This window comes from Terrapene carolina, unplaced genomic scaffold (genome assembly GCF_002925995.2).
Source record: "Terrapene carolina triunguis isolate 2854851 unplaced genomic scaffold, T_m_triunguis-2.0 Scaffold210, whole genome shotgun sequence".
Classification (NCBI taxonomy): Eukaryota; Metazoa; Chordata; order Testudines; family Emydidae; genus Terrapene; species Terrapene triunguis.
In genome coordinates this window covers 38,911,326-38,931,049 of record NW_020664561.1, presented here as the reverse complement: position 1 = coordinate 38,931,049, position 19,724 = coordinate 38,911,326, and the positions used below count along the sequence as shown (strand labels likewise).

The 19,724-nt window shown below is 45.2% G+C and overlaps 1 protein-coding gene across 1 annotated transcript in view; it reads left to right on the top strand.

Moving 5' to 3' along the window:
- The window catches only part of LOC112109877 (heparan sulfate 2-O-sulfotransferase 1), a 180,996-nt gene that overhangs the window by 149,117 nt on the left and 12,155 nt on the right, over positions 1 to 19,724 (top strand). The window contains exons 4-6 of the mRNA XM_024204597.2: positions 1,538 to 1,676; positions 14,184 to 14,281; positions 15,767 to 15,924. Of these exons, the coding sequence (XP_024060365.1) occupies positions 1,538 to 1,676; positions 14,184 to 14,281; positions 15,767 to 15,924 (395 nt within the window). The remainder of the gene's footprint in view (positions 1 to 1,537; positions 1,677 to 14,183; positions 14,282 to 15,766; positions 15,925 to 19,724) is intronic.

Here is a 19,724-nt window from a genome sequence, read left to right as displayed (position 1 = left end):
ACCTATCTTTGCAACCAACCCCGTTGCCAACTCTGTCCACATATCTATTCAAGGAACATCATCATAGGATCTAATCACATCAGCCACACCATCAGGGGCTCGTTCACCTGCACATCTACCAATGTGATATATGCCATCATGTGACAGCAATGCCCCTCTGCCATGTACATTGACGAAACCTGATTGTCTCTACTCAAAAGAATAAATGGACAGTAATCAGACGTCAAGAATTATAACATTCAAAAACCAGTCGGAGAACACTTCAACCTCCCTGTACGCTCAATTACAGACCAAAAAGTGGCAATTCTTCAACAACAAACATTCAAAAATAGACTCCGAGAAACTGCAGAGCTGGAATTAATTTGCAAACTGGACACCATCAAATTAGGCCTGAATAAGGACTGGGAGTGGATGGGTCATTACACAAACTAAAAACTATTTCCCCATGCTAATTCTCCCCCCTACTGTTACTCACACCTTCTTGTCAACTGTTTGAAATGGGCCATCCTGATTACCACTATAAAAGTGATTTTTCCTCCTGCTGATAATAGCCCACTGTAATTGATTTGTCTTGTTAAAGTTGGTAAGGCAACCCCCATCTTTTCATGTTCTCTTTATATGTATATCTTCCTACTGTATTTTCTACTCCATGCATCCGATGAAGTGGGTTTTAGCCCACGAAAGCTTATGTCCAAATAAATTTGTTAGTCTCTAAGGTGCCACAAGTACTCCTCATTCTTTTTGCTGATACAGACTAACACAGCTACCATTCTGAAGCCTGTAATAGAAAATGAAGTGTTGGTTTCTGCTTGTGTCAAGAACACCCACATTTTATAATCCTAGCCAAATGACAGTCCCTGAGCACCTCCCCTTCCTTGTAGTGTGCATCTCTGTCCTTGGCATCATGCCAGGAATACCACTTACTTCACTAGTGCATAGCACAGTTAGAACAGCAACAACTGCAGGAAGCAGGAAAAGAAGACCGAACCTCCTGAGGGCTTCTGTGGTGTGAATATTTGGTTGCTAGACCGAGGGAAGGAATTTCTAAGGTCAGGTTACTTATATTAAAACTTTCTACACCTGGTATGGAAGCAGGCAGGATGTAATTATTGACATTTCAATATTGTTTTAGCTCAAAGACACGGGTTGGATTATATTAAAAACAAACAAAAAATCATACAGACACACACAGAATTGACTTACCTGGTGTGTGGCTTGGTTTTTTGTGTTTGTCTTTTTCCTGTAAACAAGAATCTATTGTGTTAACATTTCTGGAACCCTCCATCACAAGGTAGAGAATATCTCTGTTTTCAATACTTTTTTCATCTGTCCTTTTTCAGACAGCACTCTTCTGTTCTTTCAAACAGTAATATATAGCCCTAATGTGAAATATTGACTTCCTGGCACTAAAGATTAAAATTTCCTGTCTGTAATATGTATACACTTTTACTTTTACCTAATGTCAGTAAATACATTTTTGAGATACTGCAGAAAAAACGTTGGTTTGACATTTTTATTTATTTATTTTCTATTTCAGATTTGGTGTTAAAAAGAAACCAATTTACATTAATGTCATAAGAGATCCTATAGAACGACTAGTTTCTTATTATTACTTTTTGCGGTTTGGAGATGATTACAGACCAGGGCTACGAAGGCGAAAACAGGGGGATAAAAAGGTAACCTAAGCTTTAGATTCTGCTTTCATATTTTATTCGTACTAAAGTTGATCTGAAAACAGCTTTAAAATATGGTCTGGCAAAAGCCATATTCCTTTATAAAAAAAAAAAAAAAAAGTTTCCAAAATATTAGTGGGTTTAACGTTGAAATTACACCATTGAATTTCTGTGAAGTTTGAAAATCAGAGCTGTTCTTGGATCAACAATGGTGATGCTGGTGATTTTGGTAGGGGGCATGCTCCATTTCATGTTGGTTTTGAACCAAGGTGTACAACTCCATATGCTGTTAGACCTTTGAAGAAGTGCAAATCCAAGATTCTGACCTCTTGTCAACAACCGTTTATTTGAATGACTAATTCTGAGAAAAACAACTGAAAGAATTTTCTTGAAACTTTGCAAACAAATTAATTTAGGGCTAAAAAGTCTGAAAAATCTCAGCTCAGATGTCATTGTTGTAAATATTCAAGGCTGTAAGCATCAAATGAAAAGACTATTCTATGAGAGGCATCCAGAAATCCATTCCTGTAAGAAGCTGAACTGAACCTGCACTCAAAAGCTATCATGCTAACAGAACATGCTATCATACTGTTGATTTTGAACACTTAATATTGTAATAGGACTTTAACGTATGCAAGGTGCACTATTTGAAAATTGTGGTGTTCAAGAGATACATGTTCTGCACTTTCCCACCCTTCTTTAGAGCTGACCTGGACTGACCTAATTTAGCATATTCAAACAGCAAAACCTCACTTACTCAAGCATGGTTACAGCTTCCTGTTAATTCCATAATTTATTTATCCCAGGATGCATTTATATATCTACTATAATATATATACCGTTGGAATGCCTCACTTTGGATCGTACTTGCATATAAGTAAGCAAAGTAATGTAATATATTTGCTGAATGCACAGTTTTTAAAGAGGTTGAATTTGACCCAAAATATAAGTTTTGTAAAAGTAAGCTTTTTCAAAACTTAAGAACTGAAATTTTTCCATTCTTTTTTTTTTTTTTTTTTTTTTCAATTTCAGTGGAAACACAGGATTTTTAAACAAAAAACTTTTTCTGCAATGTTTGCAATCTAAATAGTGCACCGTTATGCTAATACCTTGGGAAACTGACTAAACAAAAGTCAAACCAAATAGATTATTTTCATTATGCAAGCTGAGCCAAATGCAAAGAAACAATGACATAGTAAGTAAGTTTTTACTTTTTAAAATTAGCTTTTTTTTTTTTTTTTTTTTTTGGCAAGACCACTAATCTGGAAGCCGCTGCTCCTCCTTGCTTCCTTAGTTAGAAGTAGCTCTGCCTCTGTTACTAAGGTTTTGGCTCCATCTGCTGCCCCTGCATCCCACCTCCACTCACCAGACTCTACCATGTGAGTAGAGAGAGGGTTCTGCAAATAAAGACATTTGTGTTTTAAGTGTGGGGTTTTTACCTGTAAGCTTTCGAACATTCTGAACTTTATTTCAAGTGTGTTACCTTCAAATGTTGCAAAGCCTTGATTGTAACAGCATATGTGCTAAGTTTGAAGATAACTTGAAGATCCTGAGTACAAGCAACTGTTCAGGTGCTTTTACTGTTGAAAAGCATTTTTAACATTTAACCAACTCAAAATATGCCTAATGAATTTCCTGTAAGCTTTCCTTAGGGAAAATCTTTTCTAGGTTAAAGAATAAGTATGAAAACTTCAAGCAGAACAGTATCTGAAAATAAGAATTTAAAATGTGTCCTTTGTAGACTTGCTATAGTGATGGTATGATATATATCAGATTTTTTTTTTTAAAGGAGGGGGAGTATAGGTCTTGACTTTATAACCTACTCTGTTCCTTTGTGTATAGCTGCTTTTACTCCACTGATAGTTAAAAAGTACTAAATCATCACCTTATACAGATTGTGGGCACTAAGTCCACCTCTGTGCATTCTCTGCTATGATCTGTCCTGAAGTGATATAGGAGGACATTAGATCCAGGGTTTTCTTTATTTTCAACCTCAAACAATGATTGGAAATGGTTGGGGAAAAAAGTCATTTGGCAAATTAAATATTGAATTGTTATTTCACTGGACATGTATCTGACAGAATTAAAACTAGTATTGTATAATAAAACTGTTCCACTTACAGTATACTGTTTTGTCTTCTATCAGACCCTGGATATGAAAGGAATACTTTTGATATCTTAAGGTTGCTTTAAAAAAAATCACATCAGTTAAGGCATTAATTTGGCTCCATTTTTTTCCCTCTCTCTTGCGTTTGCAGTAAAAAAAATTAATATTGACTGGACAGATTTGTCTGATTGCCAGAAGCTGAGAGTGGACAGCAGGATGGATCACTTGATGATTGCCTGTTCTGTTCATTCCCTCTGAAGCACCTGACATTGACCACTTTCAGAAGGACAGGGTACTGAGCTAGATGGACCTTTTGGTCTGACCCACTGTGGCCAGTCTTATATTCTTACGTAACTCCATGAAGACTTGCACTTTTAAAACATTATTTAAGACCACCTAGAAAAATGTCCACTTTATAAAACTTCTCATACATGGATTTTTGATTTTATTTAATCTGAGTTCAATTGAGAGTATACATATATTAGTGTAGCATATATTAGTTGGACATGGAGAGTAAAGCTCTAAGATAGACTTGGGATAACAATAAATCTTCCTTACAACTGAAGAGTCTAAAGTTCATTGAAAACTCCCTGACCTAATGTTTTGTGGAGGTGTAAATTCTGTTAGCGGTGCAGACTCAGCACAGCCAAGAGTGAATGGACTGAATTCTATTCTATTCTATGTGTGGGTTGTTTACTTCTAATTCCCTTATGCAAAGCTACTGAAGGTAGTGAGGTTACAGTGTCATTGGAGGCATAATTTGGCCTGCAGAACTTTTCACTGGTGGAGATGTCTGAGGTAAAGAGAACTAACTGTGATTCCAGGATAAGTTTACTGGACTGGAAGTTAATTAAAAAACAAAAAATAAAACACCATTTTAGGTGTAATTTGTAATCTGAACACATCTGGTGTGCATTTATTAAGAACCAATAAGCCAAAAACCCACAATGCCACTTCTATGGAATCTTTTCAGAATAGAATGCACTTTAAATAACTTCCTTCAGAGATTAGAGCTATTATCATTAGTTTCAATTTAAACCTTCCTAATGTGTTACTTAATAATTCTCTGTTCTTGTACTTCAGGCTCTTGTTTTCAATCTTTTATCATGTCACTTTAGCTAACATAAATGTATTTTGATTTTAGATATTACTGGTTTTGCCATACGCGTTTGAATTGTCCCACAAGCACTCTATTCTACCCAGATAAAATTTTGTCACCAAGCTTTAATTTCTTTCACTGTTTGTAATAATTCAGATTATAATGCTGCCCATGCAACCTTTTCAAAGTGTTTTGAGGAAGCTTTACTTAACAAAAGAATGACAATTTTACTTGCATCAGATATAAAATTCAGAGTATCCATCACCATAATCATTTACTATATATCTCTGAATCCCATCTGAATTGTGTCATTTTACATATGACTTTAGATAACTTCCAAAGAGCCACTAATTTAAGCATTAACAGTACTATAGCATCTTCTGCATGTTTTTCAGCAAGACAGTTTAGCTGCTTATTTGATATGATTTTTCTTGATACAATCCAAAATCAAAAACTTACATTTAGAAAACCAGTTAAGATTGCTAAGAGTTAAGTTTGTCTCTTATCAATCACGTTCCTTAAAAATTGTTAAGTAAATAAGCAACTAGTTAAGGATGATATAACTTTACCCAGCCTACATCTGTATAACGAGCTTCTAAGCTTGTCACTCTGAAGCCTAGAATGTTTGTGAGTCGAAAGCAATAGAAATATCCAGTCATGTTCAGAATATTACCAGGTTTAGTCATCACTGGATTTCACAGTCTGTTACCACCCAACTTAAGTTCTCAGCCATATTTGGCTTTTCTTACACACATGACTTTACAAATTACCCCCATGTGACAGCACAGGCTTTCTAGTAATAATAATTCTTACCAAGTTCCAAATGCATATTCATTACAGTGCAGCCTTAACTCTAACCCAAAAGAAATACTGCTCTTTTATCAGTAAACTCACAGAAAGCACAAACCCTTCTAAAAGATGCCTATAATTACGTACATGTTGACCAGCCTCAAATGTAGGTCCACGTATATGTCTAATGTAATTATAAGCTGACTATGTTATATGCTTTTCTTATTAAACAACATACAAAACATTATTATCAAGGAACAACAATGTGAAGTATTTGATAAAATAGTGCCATTGTTTTGGTAAACAAATGTAATCTAATTCCAAACTAAAATTATTGAGGGACAGAAATAACCATTATAATGGAAGCTGGTTATATCCTTAATTAGTCTCTATGTACCTTACAACCATCACCACCACCATTATGCGTATGCAGATGAAGTTCATCATTATCCATTTTCCAAAATAGAAAAGCGTTTTGCATGGCAGTTCCTCTTACTGATATCCCATCATGGTTTAAGGGAATTCTAATAGAGGTTCAGCTAGTATAGAGGACTTACAGTGTACAGTAATTTGAGTGGCATTCTTATTTTGCTACATGGACAGGGAAGAACTATTATCTTTCTGTTGAACATCCCAGAGTAAAATGAATATCTTGGCTATGAGAACAGAATCTCTTAAGTACAAAAGTTTCTATGTTAGAATTTCTGTTGATATAGCTGTCAAGATGTAGGTGGAGGAGAGAATGGGAGGTGGATGTCTTCATTTTGTTTTATTTAGGAAATTATTTAGCTGTTTTTAGCTTTAACTACAAAGTGACCTGTGGTGATGGAGAAATCTTATCGGCTGATAAATTCCAACTCATATTTGGCATATGTCTGCACAGGTCGGGAAATGTGCCCAGGACAGGTCAATGCTTAGATATGTTGATTGATGCTGTATAAATACTTAGAGTGGATAAATAGCACTCATGAAAGAGGAAAAAAGAAAATCATCTTTTTCCTCTGTCATTTCAAGCATAAATCTTTCTCTCTGGCAACTTTTAAGATGCTAACCGCCTCACTCTGAGCTGGGCAGATTCTTAAATTGTTTTGTGACTCAGGTTAAAACGTGTTTATCTTTCAGAAAAGCATCATTTCAGTGAGATGCCACATTATCAGTGCTGAATTGTGAACACCTTAAAGTTCTGCACTAGGGAAAATGCTCAAATATATTTTACTGAAGTATGGGCAAAGCTTTATTTGGAAATGCATGATTTTACCAAACTGCAGCAATTTCAAGCAATCTGCTTGTAAGTGTCTGCATCTTGGGTTGGATTCCTAACAACAGTTACAAGAGCGGTAGAGTCCTAAATCTTACTGGGTCTATAGTCAGTTAAAATTAAACAAATGCAAGTCTTATATTTTTTAAATCTTTTCCCCAATTTATTTTCACTTCATAGGTTTGATGAACTTATCAAAACAGTAATGTTTTTAATTGCACAGAACACAAGAAATATTGTAAAAAGCTGTCTTCAAAGTATAATATACTTCCACAGAATAAAAATAGTACTGTACTCTAAACATGTATCCTATACCTGGCTTGGAGAAATCATAAATACTTGAGTTTCTGACTACTGTATGGATAGCATGTTTTTAATACTAATTTCCCTCCAATGTTAATAGAACTTTTATTGTAACTGACATTATAAGCTTGAAACACTATGCTTCACTGCAGGTATCCATGTGTGCAGAATGATGTCGTGTGTCTAGTTTTTTTTTTTCTTCAAAGTGAAGTTGGATGTAGTAACTTACTTTCATGTCTACCCTAACTTGGAGCCATAGTATTTTAAGTTCTTCTTCGAGTGCTTGTTCACATCGATTCCAATCAGGTGTGCGCGTGCTGCGTGCACGGTCGTTAGAAATTTTTTCCCTTAGCAGCTCCCGTCGGGTCGGCTAGGGAGCCCCCTGGAGTGGCGCCTTCATGGCGCTCAATATATGACCCACCTGACCCCCCTTCAGTTCCTTCTTACCGTCCATGGTGACATTGGAACTGTGTTTCACTTGCTTGCAAGTATTCCCTTAGCCTAATACCTAGTTCAACCCAGTTTCTTCTTTTAGTACAGGGGTTCTCAGGCTTTTGTACTGGTGACCCCTTTCACACAGCAAGCCTCTGAGTGTGACCCTCCCCTTATACATTAAAAACACTTTTTTATATATTTAACACCATTATAAATGCTGGAGGCAAATTGGGGTTTGGGGTGGAGGCTGACAGCTCGCGACCCCCCATGTAATAACCTCGCAACCCCCTGAGGGGTCCCGACCCCCAGTTTGAGAACCCAGTTTTAGTAGTTAGTGTATTATTGTTTGTAGTTAGCATAGAAATTGGTGCGTGGGATCGTTTCTCTCCCCTCACCCCGCCTTGGGCTTCGGGGCATGCCTCAAGTCCAAGGGTTTGTCTTGCAGTGTATGCCGAAAGACTATGCCTAATAGTGATCCCCACAACTTGTGCCTGAGGTATCTAGAAGAGGCGCATCAGTCTGAGTGCTGCAAGATTTGTAAGGCTTTCAAGCCTAGAACTAGAAAGGAGCGTGACTTCCATTTAAAACAGTTACTGCTGGAAGCTGCACTCCGTCCAACAATCCATGAATCAGTGCCAAGGAAGGACTCTGGCGCGAGAGACCCTCGGCACCCAAGATCCCTGGCACTGTTCCACGTCTCCGGTGCCCCACAAGTGCCATAAGAAGGCGGACGGAGGGCGCTCTCCTCAGAGAACTGCGACACCATCAGGGGAGGCTTTGCTGCTCCAGAGGAAAGACTCTGCTCCCAAGCACCAAGAGCTTGTGCCGTTGATTCCAGCACCCCAGACAGCACTGTTGAGCCCGGCACTTAGTGACTATCCAGCGGGGCAGTGCCTGGCGGAAGTGTTGGAGCCCCCCTCCACTCCAGACACTTTTGAAGCTGCTAAGGAGCTCATTGAAATAACTGCGCCTCAGCCACCAGCTGTTAAAGAGAAGCCTCCAGCACCGCCTAGACGGGTACCAGCTAGAGGCAAGCCCGCGATGATGAGGCTCTCCTTGTCGCCGGACGGACTGGCACTGTTCCCGGCACCATTCCAGGTCCCCATCGCCGCAACATGCACTGGCCTCGGTACAAGATCGCATAACACTGGGAGCACGACGAGATATATCTCCGGCACCGAGGAGTCAGCACTGATCTAGAACACCCTCACAGGACCAGCACCAACACATGGCCCCGGAGCACAGCAGCCATTCCCTGGCACCAGTCTCGGTCGCGGGATAGCCAGCACCGACCTTCGACGCGATCGTCACCGCACCATTCCCTGACCTCCTCTTCACGGCACTGACTGCCAGTGCAGGGATCGTCGGCACCGCCGTGGTCATAGCCCTCGGGATCTTCAGACTCGGAGGCCAACTCATATTACTCAAGGCACAGTAGACATATAGGTCCAGTAAGCACCAAAGAGACGTATAAGTGGCCTGGCAGCCGCAGTGGCCTTCCCCCCCCCCCAAAATGGCCCTTCTGGACCCCCTGGGCTTACCATCAGGTCCAGGGTACCCCTTTGAGGGCTTCTAGGTCAGTGGCCTCAGGACATCACCCTTCCCGGTCACCGATGGGTAGACCTACCCCTCGAGTTATGGATGCGACCCTCTTCAGACCACCCCCTCATACTACAGGGGAGTCAGCGGAACTAACTCCAGAACCAGCCATAGCCCAGGATGCATTCAACCAGGTGGACCAATGGAGAAGTCTAACAGAACCCAGGAACAACCCGGGCAGCTAGAGAGCCGTGAGGACCCCTGTACTCCCACGTGCTTCCTCATCATCCTCGCCTGATGAAGCAGTGGCAGGAGCATCAGCTTCAGGTCCTCCACCCATTGACCACAGGGCACACCAGGACCTGCTCTGCCGCATTGCCCGTAACATGACCCTAGAGGTGGAGGAAGTAACCGAATCAGAGGACACACTGGTGGACATTCTCACCCCAGAGGGGTCCTTCCAGAGTGGTGTTACCTATAATAATAATAAAATAATAATAAGACCCTGTGGCAGACTCCATTCTGCCCACTGCCAGGGGAGTGGAAAGAAAGTAGTTTGTCGCCTCCAAGGGATATGAGTTTTTTATTCTCCCACCCACACCCTTGCTCCCTGGTGGTCTCAGCGGTGAATGAAAAGGTGTGCCAAGGGCAACAGGCGCCGCACCCAAGGCTAAGGAGGCCAAATGTACAGAACTCTTTGGCAGGTAAGTATATGCTGCAGGGGGCCTACAGCTGAGGATAGCCAACCAGCAGGCTATCCTCAGCATGTAACTTTAACTCTTGGGACTCTATGTCCAAATACAAAGAGTTGCTCCCTGCAGCGTCAAAGACGTAGTTCTCAGCTCTGGTCGAGGAGGGGAAGGCGGTGGCCAGGGCATCCCTACTGGCCTCCCTTGACTCGGCAGTCTCGGTGGCACGTACCATCTCCAATGGAGTGGTCATGAGGAGGACCGCATGGCTCCAAGCTTCCGGTCTTCCCCTGGAAGTTCAACAGACCCTGCCGGACCTTCCCTTTGAGGGCGCAGGACTGTTTTCGGAGCAGACAGACTCGAGGCTCCATAGCCTCAATGATGAAATCTCTGGGGATGAACTCGCCTACTACCCGAAGAAAGCCTTTCAAGCCTCAACCCCAGCAGCAGCAGAGACAATATCAGCCTCGCCCAACGTAGGACACATACCGCCGTAGGGAACAATAGGCATAGACCTTCTAACCCGCCTTCAGGCCAGTGGCAGGGCCCGACCAAGCCACCATCGGGACCCAAACAAGGGTTTTGAAGGGACGCCCAAGGACAGCATACCCGCCACTATCCTGGGTCCTTACCTTTCTGAACCATCTATCCCACTTCTACCGTGTGTGGTCCCATATAACATCGGACCGCTGGGGTCTTCGCCCGGTAGAAGTGGGATATTCTCTCCAATTCTGCTCCTCCCCCCCCCCTCCGCCCCCTTCCCCATCCCTCTTCAGGGACCCTTCTCATGAGCAAGTCCTTATCCAGGAGGTGCAATCGCTCCTCGCCATAGGGGCAGCGGAGGAGGTTCTTCAGGAGCTATGGGGCAAGGGATTCTACTCCCACTATTTCCTAATCCCCAAGGCAAAGGAGGGATCTCAAACCCATTTTAGACCTGCGAGGGCTCAGTCAGTTCATGGTAAAGTTGAAGTTCCGCATGGTCTTCCTGAGCACGATTATCCCTTCCCTGGATCCAGGGGACTGGTACTCTGCCCTCGACATGAAAGACACACTTCCATATAGCCATTTGGCTGGCCCACAGACGTTTCCTGAGGTTTGTTGTCGACCACAAACACTATCAGTTCACGGTGCATTGAAGGTCCCCCCCGGGTGTTCACCAAGTGCGTGTCGGTAGTTGCGGCCTTTCTCCGCAAGAGAAAGGTTTATCCCTACCTCGACGCCTGGCTGCTCTGGGGGCGCTCCAGGGAGCAGGTGGAGTCCCAAATCCAGTTAGTCAGAGAGACCTTCCAGAGACTAGGACTGCTCCTCAGTGTGGACAAGTCGATGCTGTCACCGACCCAACAAATAGAATTCATTGGGGCGGTGCTGGACTCGGTTCAGGGAAGAGCGATACTACCAGAGTCCAGATATCAAGCACTGACAGGCATCATTCAGATTATCAGGCAATACCCCATCACAACCATGAGGACATGCCTCAGTCTCCTTGGACACATGGTGGCATGCACCTGTTTGGTCAGGCATGCCAGGCTGAGGCTCAGACCACTCCAGGCATGGCTCACCTCAGCTTATCTCGAGACAGTTCGGACTTGGTAGTAACAGTGCTGGAGCAAGTCTTAAATACCCTATGCTGGTGGCTGGACCCTCGCATGGTCTGCGAAGCAGTCCCATTCAGCATCCCTCAACCGTCCATGATCTTAGTAACGGGCGCGTCAGACCTGGGTTGGGGGGCCCACGCAGGAGATCTACAGACACAGGGCTGGTGGTTGCAGTCCTAGATCCTGCTCCACATCAATATAAAGGAGCTCAGAGTGGTGAGACTAGCTTGCCTGACCTTGCGGACCCGATTACAAGGTCAGTGTGTGGCAGTGCTGACCGATAACACCACGGCCATGTTTTACATAAACAAACAGGGCAGAGCCCACTCCTCCCCTCTCTGTTGGGAGGCTCTCCAGCTGTGGGGTTTTTGTACAGGACACTTCCAGGTGAATGGAATGGGCTATCTCCCTGGAGTATGGAACGAGCTTGCGGACCACCTCAACAGGTCGTTCCGCAACCACAAGTGGTCCATCCGTCCAGACGTCATACATTCCCTCTTTCAAAGGTGGGTTTTTCCCCGGGTAGACCTATTCGCCACCAGGAGCAACAGGAAGTGTCCACCGTTTTGCTCTTTCCAAAAGCACAGTCCTGGCTCTTATCTCGGATGTGTTCTTGCTACCCTGGGGAGACCATCAAATGTATGCCTTCCTGCCGATACCACTCGTCCACAAGGTACTGCTCAAGTTCCACAGAGACAAGGCGGAGGCAATTCTGCTGGCCCTTGTGTGGCCATACCAACATTGGTACACCACGCTTCTGGAGCTGTCAGTGGACACCCTAATCACTCTACCGCTCCACCCATGGTTAAACCCAATGGAGCTCCAATGCACGTTGAGAGAGGTGCTGCTTGGTAGCAGGAAACCTTCCACCAGGGCCACTTACCTAGCTAAGTGGAAAAGGTTCTCGTGCTGGTGTGAGCAGAGTCGCATACCTCCACTTCAAGCATCTATACCGTTCATCCTGGAGTATCTACTGCACCGGAAGCAGCAAGGTTTGGCAGGATCATCCATCAGAGTACACCTCACGGCCGTCTCAGCATTCCATTCGGGAGAGTTGGGGCGCTCGGTATTGCCAACCGTATGGTGGGCTGTTTCCTGAAAGGTATGGAAAGACCATATTCACAGTCCCGACCACCGGTACCTGCTTGGGATCTCAATCTGGTCCTCACTAGGCTAATGGGGGGCCCCATTCGAACCACTGGCTACATGCTCCCTTCTGTATCTCTCGTGGAAGGTGGCATTCCTGGTTGCCATCACATCAGCCAGGAGGGTGTCAGACTTAAAAGCGTTAACCTCCAACCCGTCTCCCCACCCCCCAGTCTTCCATAAGGACAAAGTACAGCTCAGGCCGCACCCGGCCTTCCTGCGCAAGGTAGTATCCCAATTCCATATTGGCCAAGACATTTTTTTATCAATCTTCTATCCCAAGCCACATGCTACTGCACAGGAGCAGAGGCTTCACTCACTAGGTGTGCGTAGAGCGCTAGCATTCTACATTGAGCGCATGAAGCCTTTCAGAAAGTCGAACCAACTGTTTGTAGCAGTGGCAGACCAGATGAAGGGGCTTCCGGTCTCCTCACAACGCATTTCTTCCTGTATCACGGACAGCATCCGTACCTGCTACGACCTTGCTAAGGTCCCAACTCCATCTATTACGGCCCACTCGACACGAGCTCAAGCCTCGTCCGCCGCTTTCCTGACCCAGGTGCCCATCCCAGGAGATCTGCAGAGCGGCAACCTGGTCTTCGGTGCACACGTTTACCACCCACTATGCCATCACCCAGCATGCTAGAGACAACGCAGCTCTCGGTAGAGCGGTGCTCCAGTCAGTGATTCCTTAACTCCAGCCTCTTCCCCCGGGTGAGAGCTTGGGAGTCACCTGATTGGGAATCGACATGAACAAGCACTCGAAGAAGAAAAGACGGTTACTCACCTTCTTGTAACTGTTGTTCTTTGAGAAGTGGGGTTCACGTCCATTTCAATACCTGCCCTCCTTCCCCTCTGTCGGAGTAGCCGGCAAGAAGGAACTGAAGCGGGGTCGGGTCCGCAAGGTCATATATTGAGCACCATGAAGGCGCCACTCCAAGGGGCTCCCTAGCTGACCCGACGGAAGCTGCTAAGGGAAAAAGTTTCCGACTGTGCACGCAGTGTGCACACACCTGATTGGAATGGAAGTGAACAACACATCTCGAAGAATAACAGTTACACAAAGGTAAGTAACCATCTTTTATAGATTCAGATTTGAAAAGAGATACCAGTAATTTGTTGGTAGGCTCAATAGTCTACCACTATTTTACCATATCTTTTATAAAAACAAAAAATTCACTGTATTATACAGTTATGATCCAATCCCCACTCCATTTTGCAGTAATGTTATTTCAGCATTTGGGACCATTGTTATGATTTTTTTAATAAGGAAAAACTGTAATATTAACAATATATAGTCTTGCTTTTCTGCAGAGCATACAAGCAGGACTTAAAGCAGTCAGTTAATTTCAATCACAAAATGTTAAGACCAATAGATTCTCTTTATACGGTATTTTGAAAACAAAGCTTGAAAAAAAAATACATTTTCTCTTTTCCCCCACATCTTGTATTCCGCTATCCCCAGCACATTTAACAACTAGCCATGGTAAGGTGTTTGATATGTAAGGCTGGGGTTTATAGCTCACTGTGCAACTTTGTCTTTGTTCCAGACCTTTGATGAATGTGTAGCAGCTGGAGGCTCAGACTGTGCTCCAGAGAAACTTTGGCTTCAAATTCCATTCTTCTGTGGCCACAGCTCAGAATGCTGGTAGGGAGATAAAATTGGTTTAAGCGGATAATCAAGTATATTATCACTATAATCTATATTTAATAAGTGAATGTGTGGTGGAGGGTTAGATGTTGAGAAAGAATGAGAGCATCTGGAGTATACCAGCATGTAATTCACTGATGTGTACTTTGTGAGTTTACCTTCCAAAGGTATTTGACTTTAAAAGATTCATGCAACTATTTTCCAAGGAATAAGTTTAAAAGACATTTGTTTTGTAATAGACGTTATAGAAGTGTGCAAACAATTCTATAACTAAAAATCAGCATTTCCATTATAGACTCCAGTATTACGGATTCAATAGCCACAACTTCTTGTTGAATCCGGCTAAATCTTAGTGTACATGTTTGTCTGAACTAAGTGTTCTCCTGCTCAAGCTATTTGAGTTTTATACAGAGGGAAAATGATATAAGTAGCTTGGTTTAAGGTGCTGTTTTGCTAAGCTGTTTGCCAAACTCTCAATAATAAATGCAGCTTAGTGGTTAGAAGGTGAAATGAAATTTGATAAGAATTAACTGTACATGTGGATCAAGCATTTTTGTTTCTTATACAAGAGCCATGTACTTTAAGGAAGTCTCCAGGGAATGTAAGTTTGAAAATGACTTATTCGTGTACAACAATTCCATTCAAATCCTTTTAACATTCAGTGATAGAGAAGTTGCTAACTGCTGTCAGTGGAAACAAATATACTGAAAGGTTCTGAGTGAAGACACGGAGCATTATTATCAAGTCTATTATACCTAAATTTAGTGGATTTAATCACAAGCAAAGCAGGTGGCCACTTGGGGACTTGTACTCAAGTGCAAACTCTGTATAATGTGGGCAAGCCCCATGTACCCCAGTCTGGCAGTGGGACCTGAGGAAGAAGAAGCTTTGAGCCCCTCTATCCCCCCTTTCCTCTCTGGCAATGAAACCATAAAAGTGGGAGAGATGACAGCTCTATTCTTTCTCCTCTGTAAGGCCAGCTTTGCTTTTATATGGGTATTTAACTATGGTAATGAATAAGACTTGCTAAATCAGAGGAATTATGAGACGATATTTATCAGAGCATTAAAAAAGGAGGGCATGTGCCCCCCACACTCCATTTTTTGAGTAGGCAAAAAATGGTAGTTCTGACCACTTAATTCTTGAGGCACAGAAAAAGTAAAATTTTAGAAATTGAATTAATTAAAGGAATAACCATATAATTGCTAAACCCTAGTGGGTGAGGTGTTAGTATTAGCAAGAGACTGTTGTGAGCAGCCTTGTAAAGCCGTAATCCATGACGTTTGGGTTTGGTGTTGACCTAGTCACAGGTGAGAGAAACTGGGGAGGGGAAGTTAGGTAAAGGAAATTAGAGATGGGTGTGATTTTAAAATGAGTCTCTCTCTTGCCTGTGCAAAGATGATGTGAAGAAAACTACATCTAGGAATCAAGAATTCTTGGCTGACTTCAGAACCTTGCTGTAATTACTTTTTATCATTTTAGGAATGTGGGGAGCAGATGGGCTTTGGAACAAGCCAAGTACAACCTGATTAATGAATTCTTCCTAGTGGGAGTCACTGAAGAGCTTGAAGACTTTATTATGTTATTGGAGGCAACTTTGCCCCGATTCTTTAGGGGTGCTACAGAACTGTACCGGACAGGTATTTGAATAGCTGTTTTCATTTCTTCCTCACCCCTTTTTCATTTATGCTTTCACATGACCTCTTCAGACCTGAATGAGCAGTCTTGAGTCTCTGCCAGGATTGCTTCTCAATTGATTGATGTTACTATGCAGGAGGCAGAATCATTCCAAAAGAGTTCTATTATCAGTTTTACAATGCAAGCCAAGAATCTTTAGCCCTTATATGCATTACACACAACCAGGGTGGAGCATTTGGTCTGTGCAGCAGTTCTGCAGTAATATGACTAACTTACTATTATTTATACATGCAGGTAAAACATGGTAGGCTTTACTAAGAAAAGGGCTCAGCCCCAAAGAGGAACTGATAGGCTAGGGCCTTGAGCTTGCAAACTGCTCTGTACTGGAAGATTTCTGCACCCAGATGGAGCCCCACTAAAGGATCCTTTAATCTGTGTAAAACTCCTGTATGTCAGTGGGCATCTATACAAACACGGAGGTCTGTCTGCATGGATCAGCTTGCAAAACTGAGGCGTAAAACAATAGAAAAGCAGGAGGTGGTAGAAGGAGGAGGGAGAGCCAGCCCTAAACAAGAAAAGGGGAAGCTTGCACTTTTTTCTTTCAGATTGATTCCTTGAGGCTACACTTTTGTTTGTGATTTTTTTTTTAATGTTGACATATTTAAAGCCAGAAGTATCATTTTGACTTTAGACAAAAAATATTAAGAAGTATTTCTTGACATTTCCAGAAGTATTGTCCCAGGAAAGCAAATCATTATTTAAGGAATGTCACTGCAGAACAAGCAAATTGGCACTTCCTTTGCCACAGTGTAATTTTCAGAAATATAATCTTCTAGAAGTGGTATTTGAATGATTTGTGTGTTTATATATGTATTATGTATACAATTATTGCTAGGCAAACATATGATTATTTCTTCTTCGAGTGCTGGCTCATGTTCATTCTACTTTAGGTGCACACATGCCGCATGCACCGTTGCTGGAAATTTTCCCCTCAGTGGTATCTATCGGGCTGGCTCTTGTGCTCTCTGATGCTGCATGCATATGTGCCAGTATAAGGGGTGCTGCCAGCCCCGCATCCTCTCAGTTCTTCTTCGAGTGATTGCTCATGTGTATTCCACTATAGGTGTGCGTGCTCGCCACGTGCACCGGTGCCGAAAGTTTTTCCCTTAGCAGTACCCGTACTGGGGGAGCACCACTACGACCGCTGGAGTGGTGCCGGTATATCGCGCCATAAAGGGGGCTGCATGCTCCCCTCACCCTCAGTTCCTTCTTGCCGCCAGTGAAGGTAGTCGGAACTTTGTGCTCCAGCCTTGGCTGCAGCGCTTCTAGCCTTAGTGGTACTTGTTCGTCGATAGATAGCTTCTCTAGTTGGTAGCCTGGCTCGGGGCATGCCCCGTGCCCCAGGCTTCAAGTCGTGCGACTCCTGTCACAATTCCATGCCCAGAAGCGATCTGCACTCCGAGTGTCTTCGCTGTCTGGGCGAGTCTCACATAAGAGAGAAGTGCAAAATTTGCAAATCGTTTAAGCCCCGGACTAAACGTGAACGCGAGATTCGTCTCCGGACCACCTTATGGAATCGGCATTGGCCCCGGCACCGGCGCGCCGACCCGACCAGGCCCTAGGTACCGCATCATCTGTGCGGAGCGAAGCCCCATCCACCAGTCAGCACCGCTCCCCAGCCAAGAAGCAGGGCAAATCCCAGCGACGCCGTGAGAAGGACAGGGGTGAGGCCGGACCTGAGTTGGCCAGCCCACGATCCCTGTCGGGGCCCAGCTCTCCGACTCGTGCACAGCGGAGTAGTCCGGCCCCGTCTGCACGGACCTCCCCACTGATACGGGTCCCCTCCACGCCGGAGGCAGCCCAGGCGGCGCGCGACGTCCCCACCATGTCAGTACCGAGTGGACTATCCGAGGTGAGGCCCCGGTCCCGAGGGAAACCATCGTTGGGCTTCCAGCCCTCACCGGCTACGTCGGTTGTGGAGACCTCCTTCCGATTTGCCGGGCCCTCCTGTAGCCCCAGACATACCTCTACTCCATTGTCGGAGTCGCCTGGGAGTGAATCACCTGAGTCGTCCTCAACCCGCAGAGGCAGCAGGCGCTGGCATGGGAAGTGTCGAGTGAGAGCGGATCTCGACGCCGACAGCACCACCGATCATACCACGACGATCGCCACGTTCGGAATGCATCCTGGCACTCACCGGCACCGCGACGCCGCGCCCGGAGCCACCGAAGGGAGTCCAGGGATATGCCCTCCGACGTCTACACCTATTCATCGTCAAGGTCAAAATCCCATGGCAGGAGCCGGCATGGACAGCACCGGTCAAGCCGCTCCCACAGCACCGTGCGATCCTCGGCCACCTCTGCCTCGGCTCCCAGCCGCCCCTCCCCGGGCCTCACCGCTCCCCAGGAACAAATAACCCTGGTGGGACCCCAGGCGGGGCAGTGGCAAGGGGCACCATGGCAAGGACAGTGGTGCCAATGGGCACTGTGGCCCCAGGCACCTGCACCGCCAAGGCCTCGCTCCGTGGCTGGGGCATCCCAAACTCGCTCTGCGTCCCTGTCTTGGCGCCAACGGCACTGCAACCGGACCCTGATGCGGATGGTGGCATACCAGCACTGCCCGATGCTCTCAGGTCCGTCCCAGTTGCCCTGCAGGCACCGAATGAGTCCATAGTGGCACCGCCTCCTCCATCTCAAGAGGATTTCAAGGCGCACCAGGAGCTCCTACGGCTTGTAGCCGCCATTCTACACCTACAGGCGGAGGAGATTGAGGAACCATCAGACAATCTTTTCAATGTCCTTTCCTCCTCAGCACCGGGTTGCGTGGCACTGCCACTTCACCAGGGGGTGGCAAACATTTCCACGGGCCTATGGCAAACCCCGGCTTCCCTGCCGCCTATCTCTAAGAAGGCGGACCATAAATACTTCATGCCAACAAAAGGGCACAAGCATCTTTAAACCCACCCCACTCCGAACTCTTTGGTGGTGGAGTCGGTGAACGACCGTGAACGGCACGGGCAGCCTGCACCGACCCCGAAGGATAAGGAGGCCAGGAGACTGGACACGTTTGGCAAAAAGGTTTATTCCTTAGCCAGTTTCCAACTCAGGGTGGCGAACCACCAAACCCTCCTGAGTCACTTTGACTTCAACTTGTGGGGCTCTTTGCCAAAATTCGAGCCCTCCCTTCAAGAGCAGGACATGAAGGAGTTCAAAGCGCTGCTCGACGAGGGTACAGCAGTAGCAAAAGCAGCTCTCCAGGCTGCCTCAGACGCAGCTGACACGGCGGCTCGTTCAATGGCCACGGCTATCTCCATGTGGCGTGCATCGTGGCTTTCCCTCTCGGGGCTGTCGGTGGAGTCCCAGTCTATAATGCAGGACCTGCCATTTGATGGCAAAGCATTATTTGCAGACCAGACAGACACCCGTCTGCACGGGATGAAGGAGGCTCCCGCACCACCCTGCAGACACTTGGTCTGTATGTCCCGCCGGCCAAGGACAATCCCAGACCGCAGCCCTCGGCTCCCCTGGCATGGGGCAGATACGAGCCCCCGCCTAAGAGGCAGAGAGAGCAGCGGCGTCGGTCCCAACGCCAGTCCCGTTCGGCCCCACGACCTGGGCCCTCGAAGGCCAAGAGGCCAAGGAAACGGCATTTTTGACTCATTGCAGGGGGTCACCAGGCCTGCTGCCAGTGTATTCCCCCCCCCCCCAGTTAATAAAGTTGAGTTTTACCAACCGTTTATCGGCCTTCCGACTGCAATGGTCCCGTATAACGTCAGACCGATGGGTCCTCAGCACCAACTCCC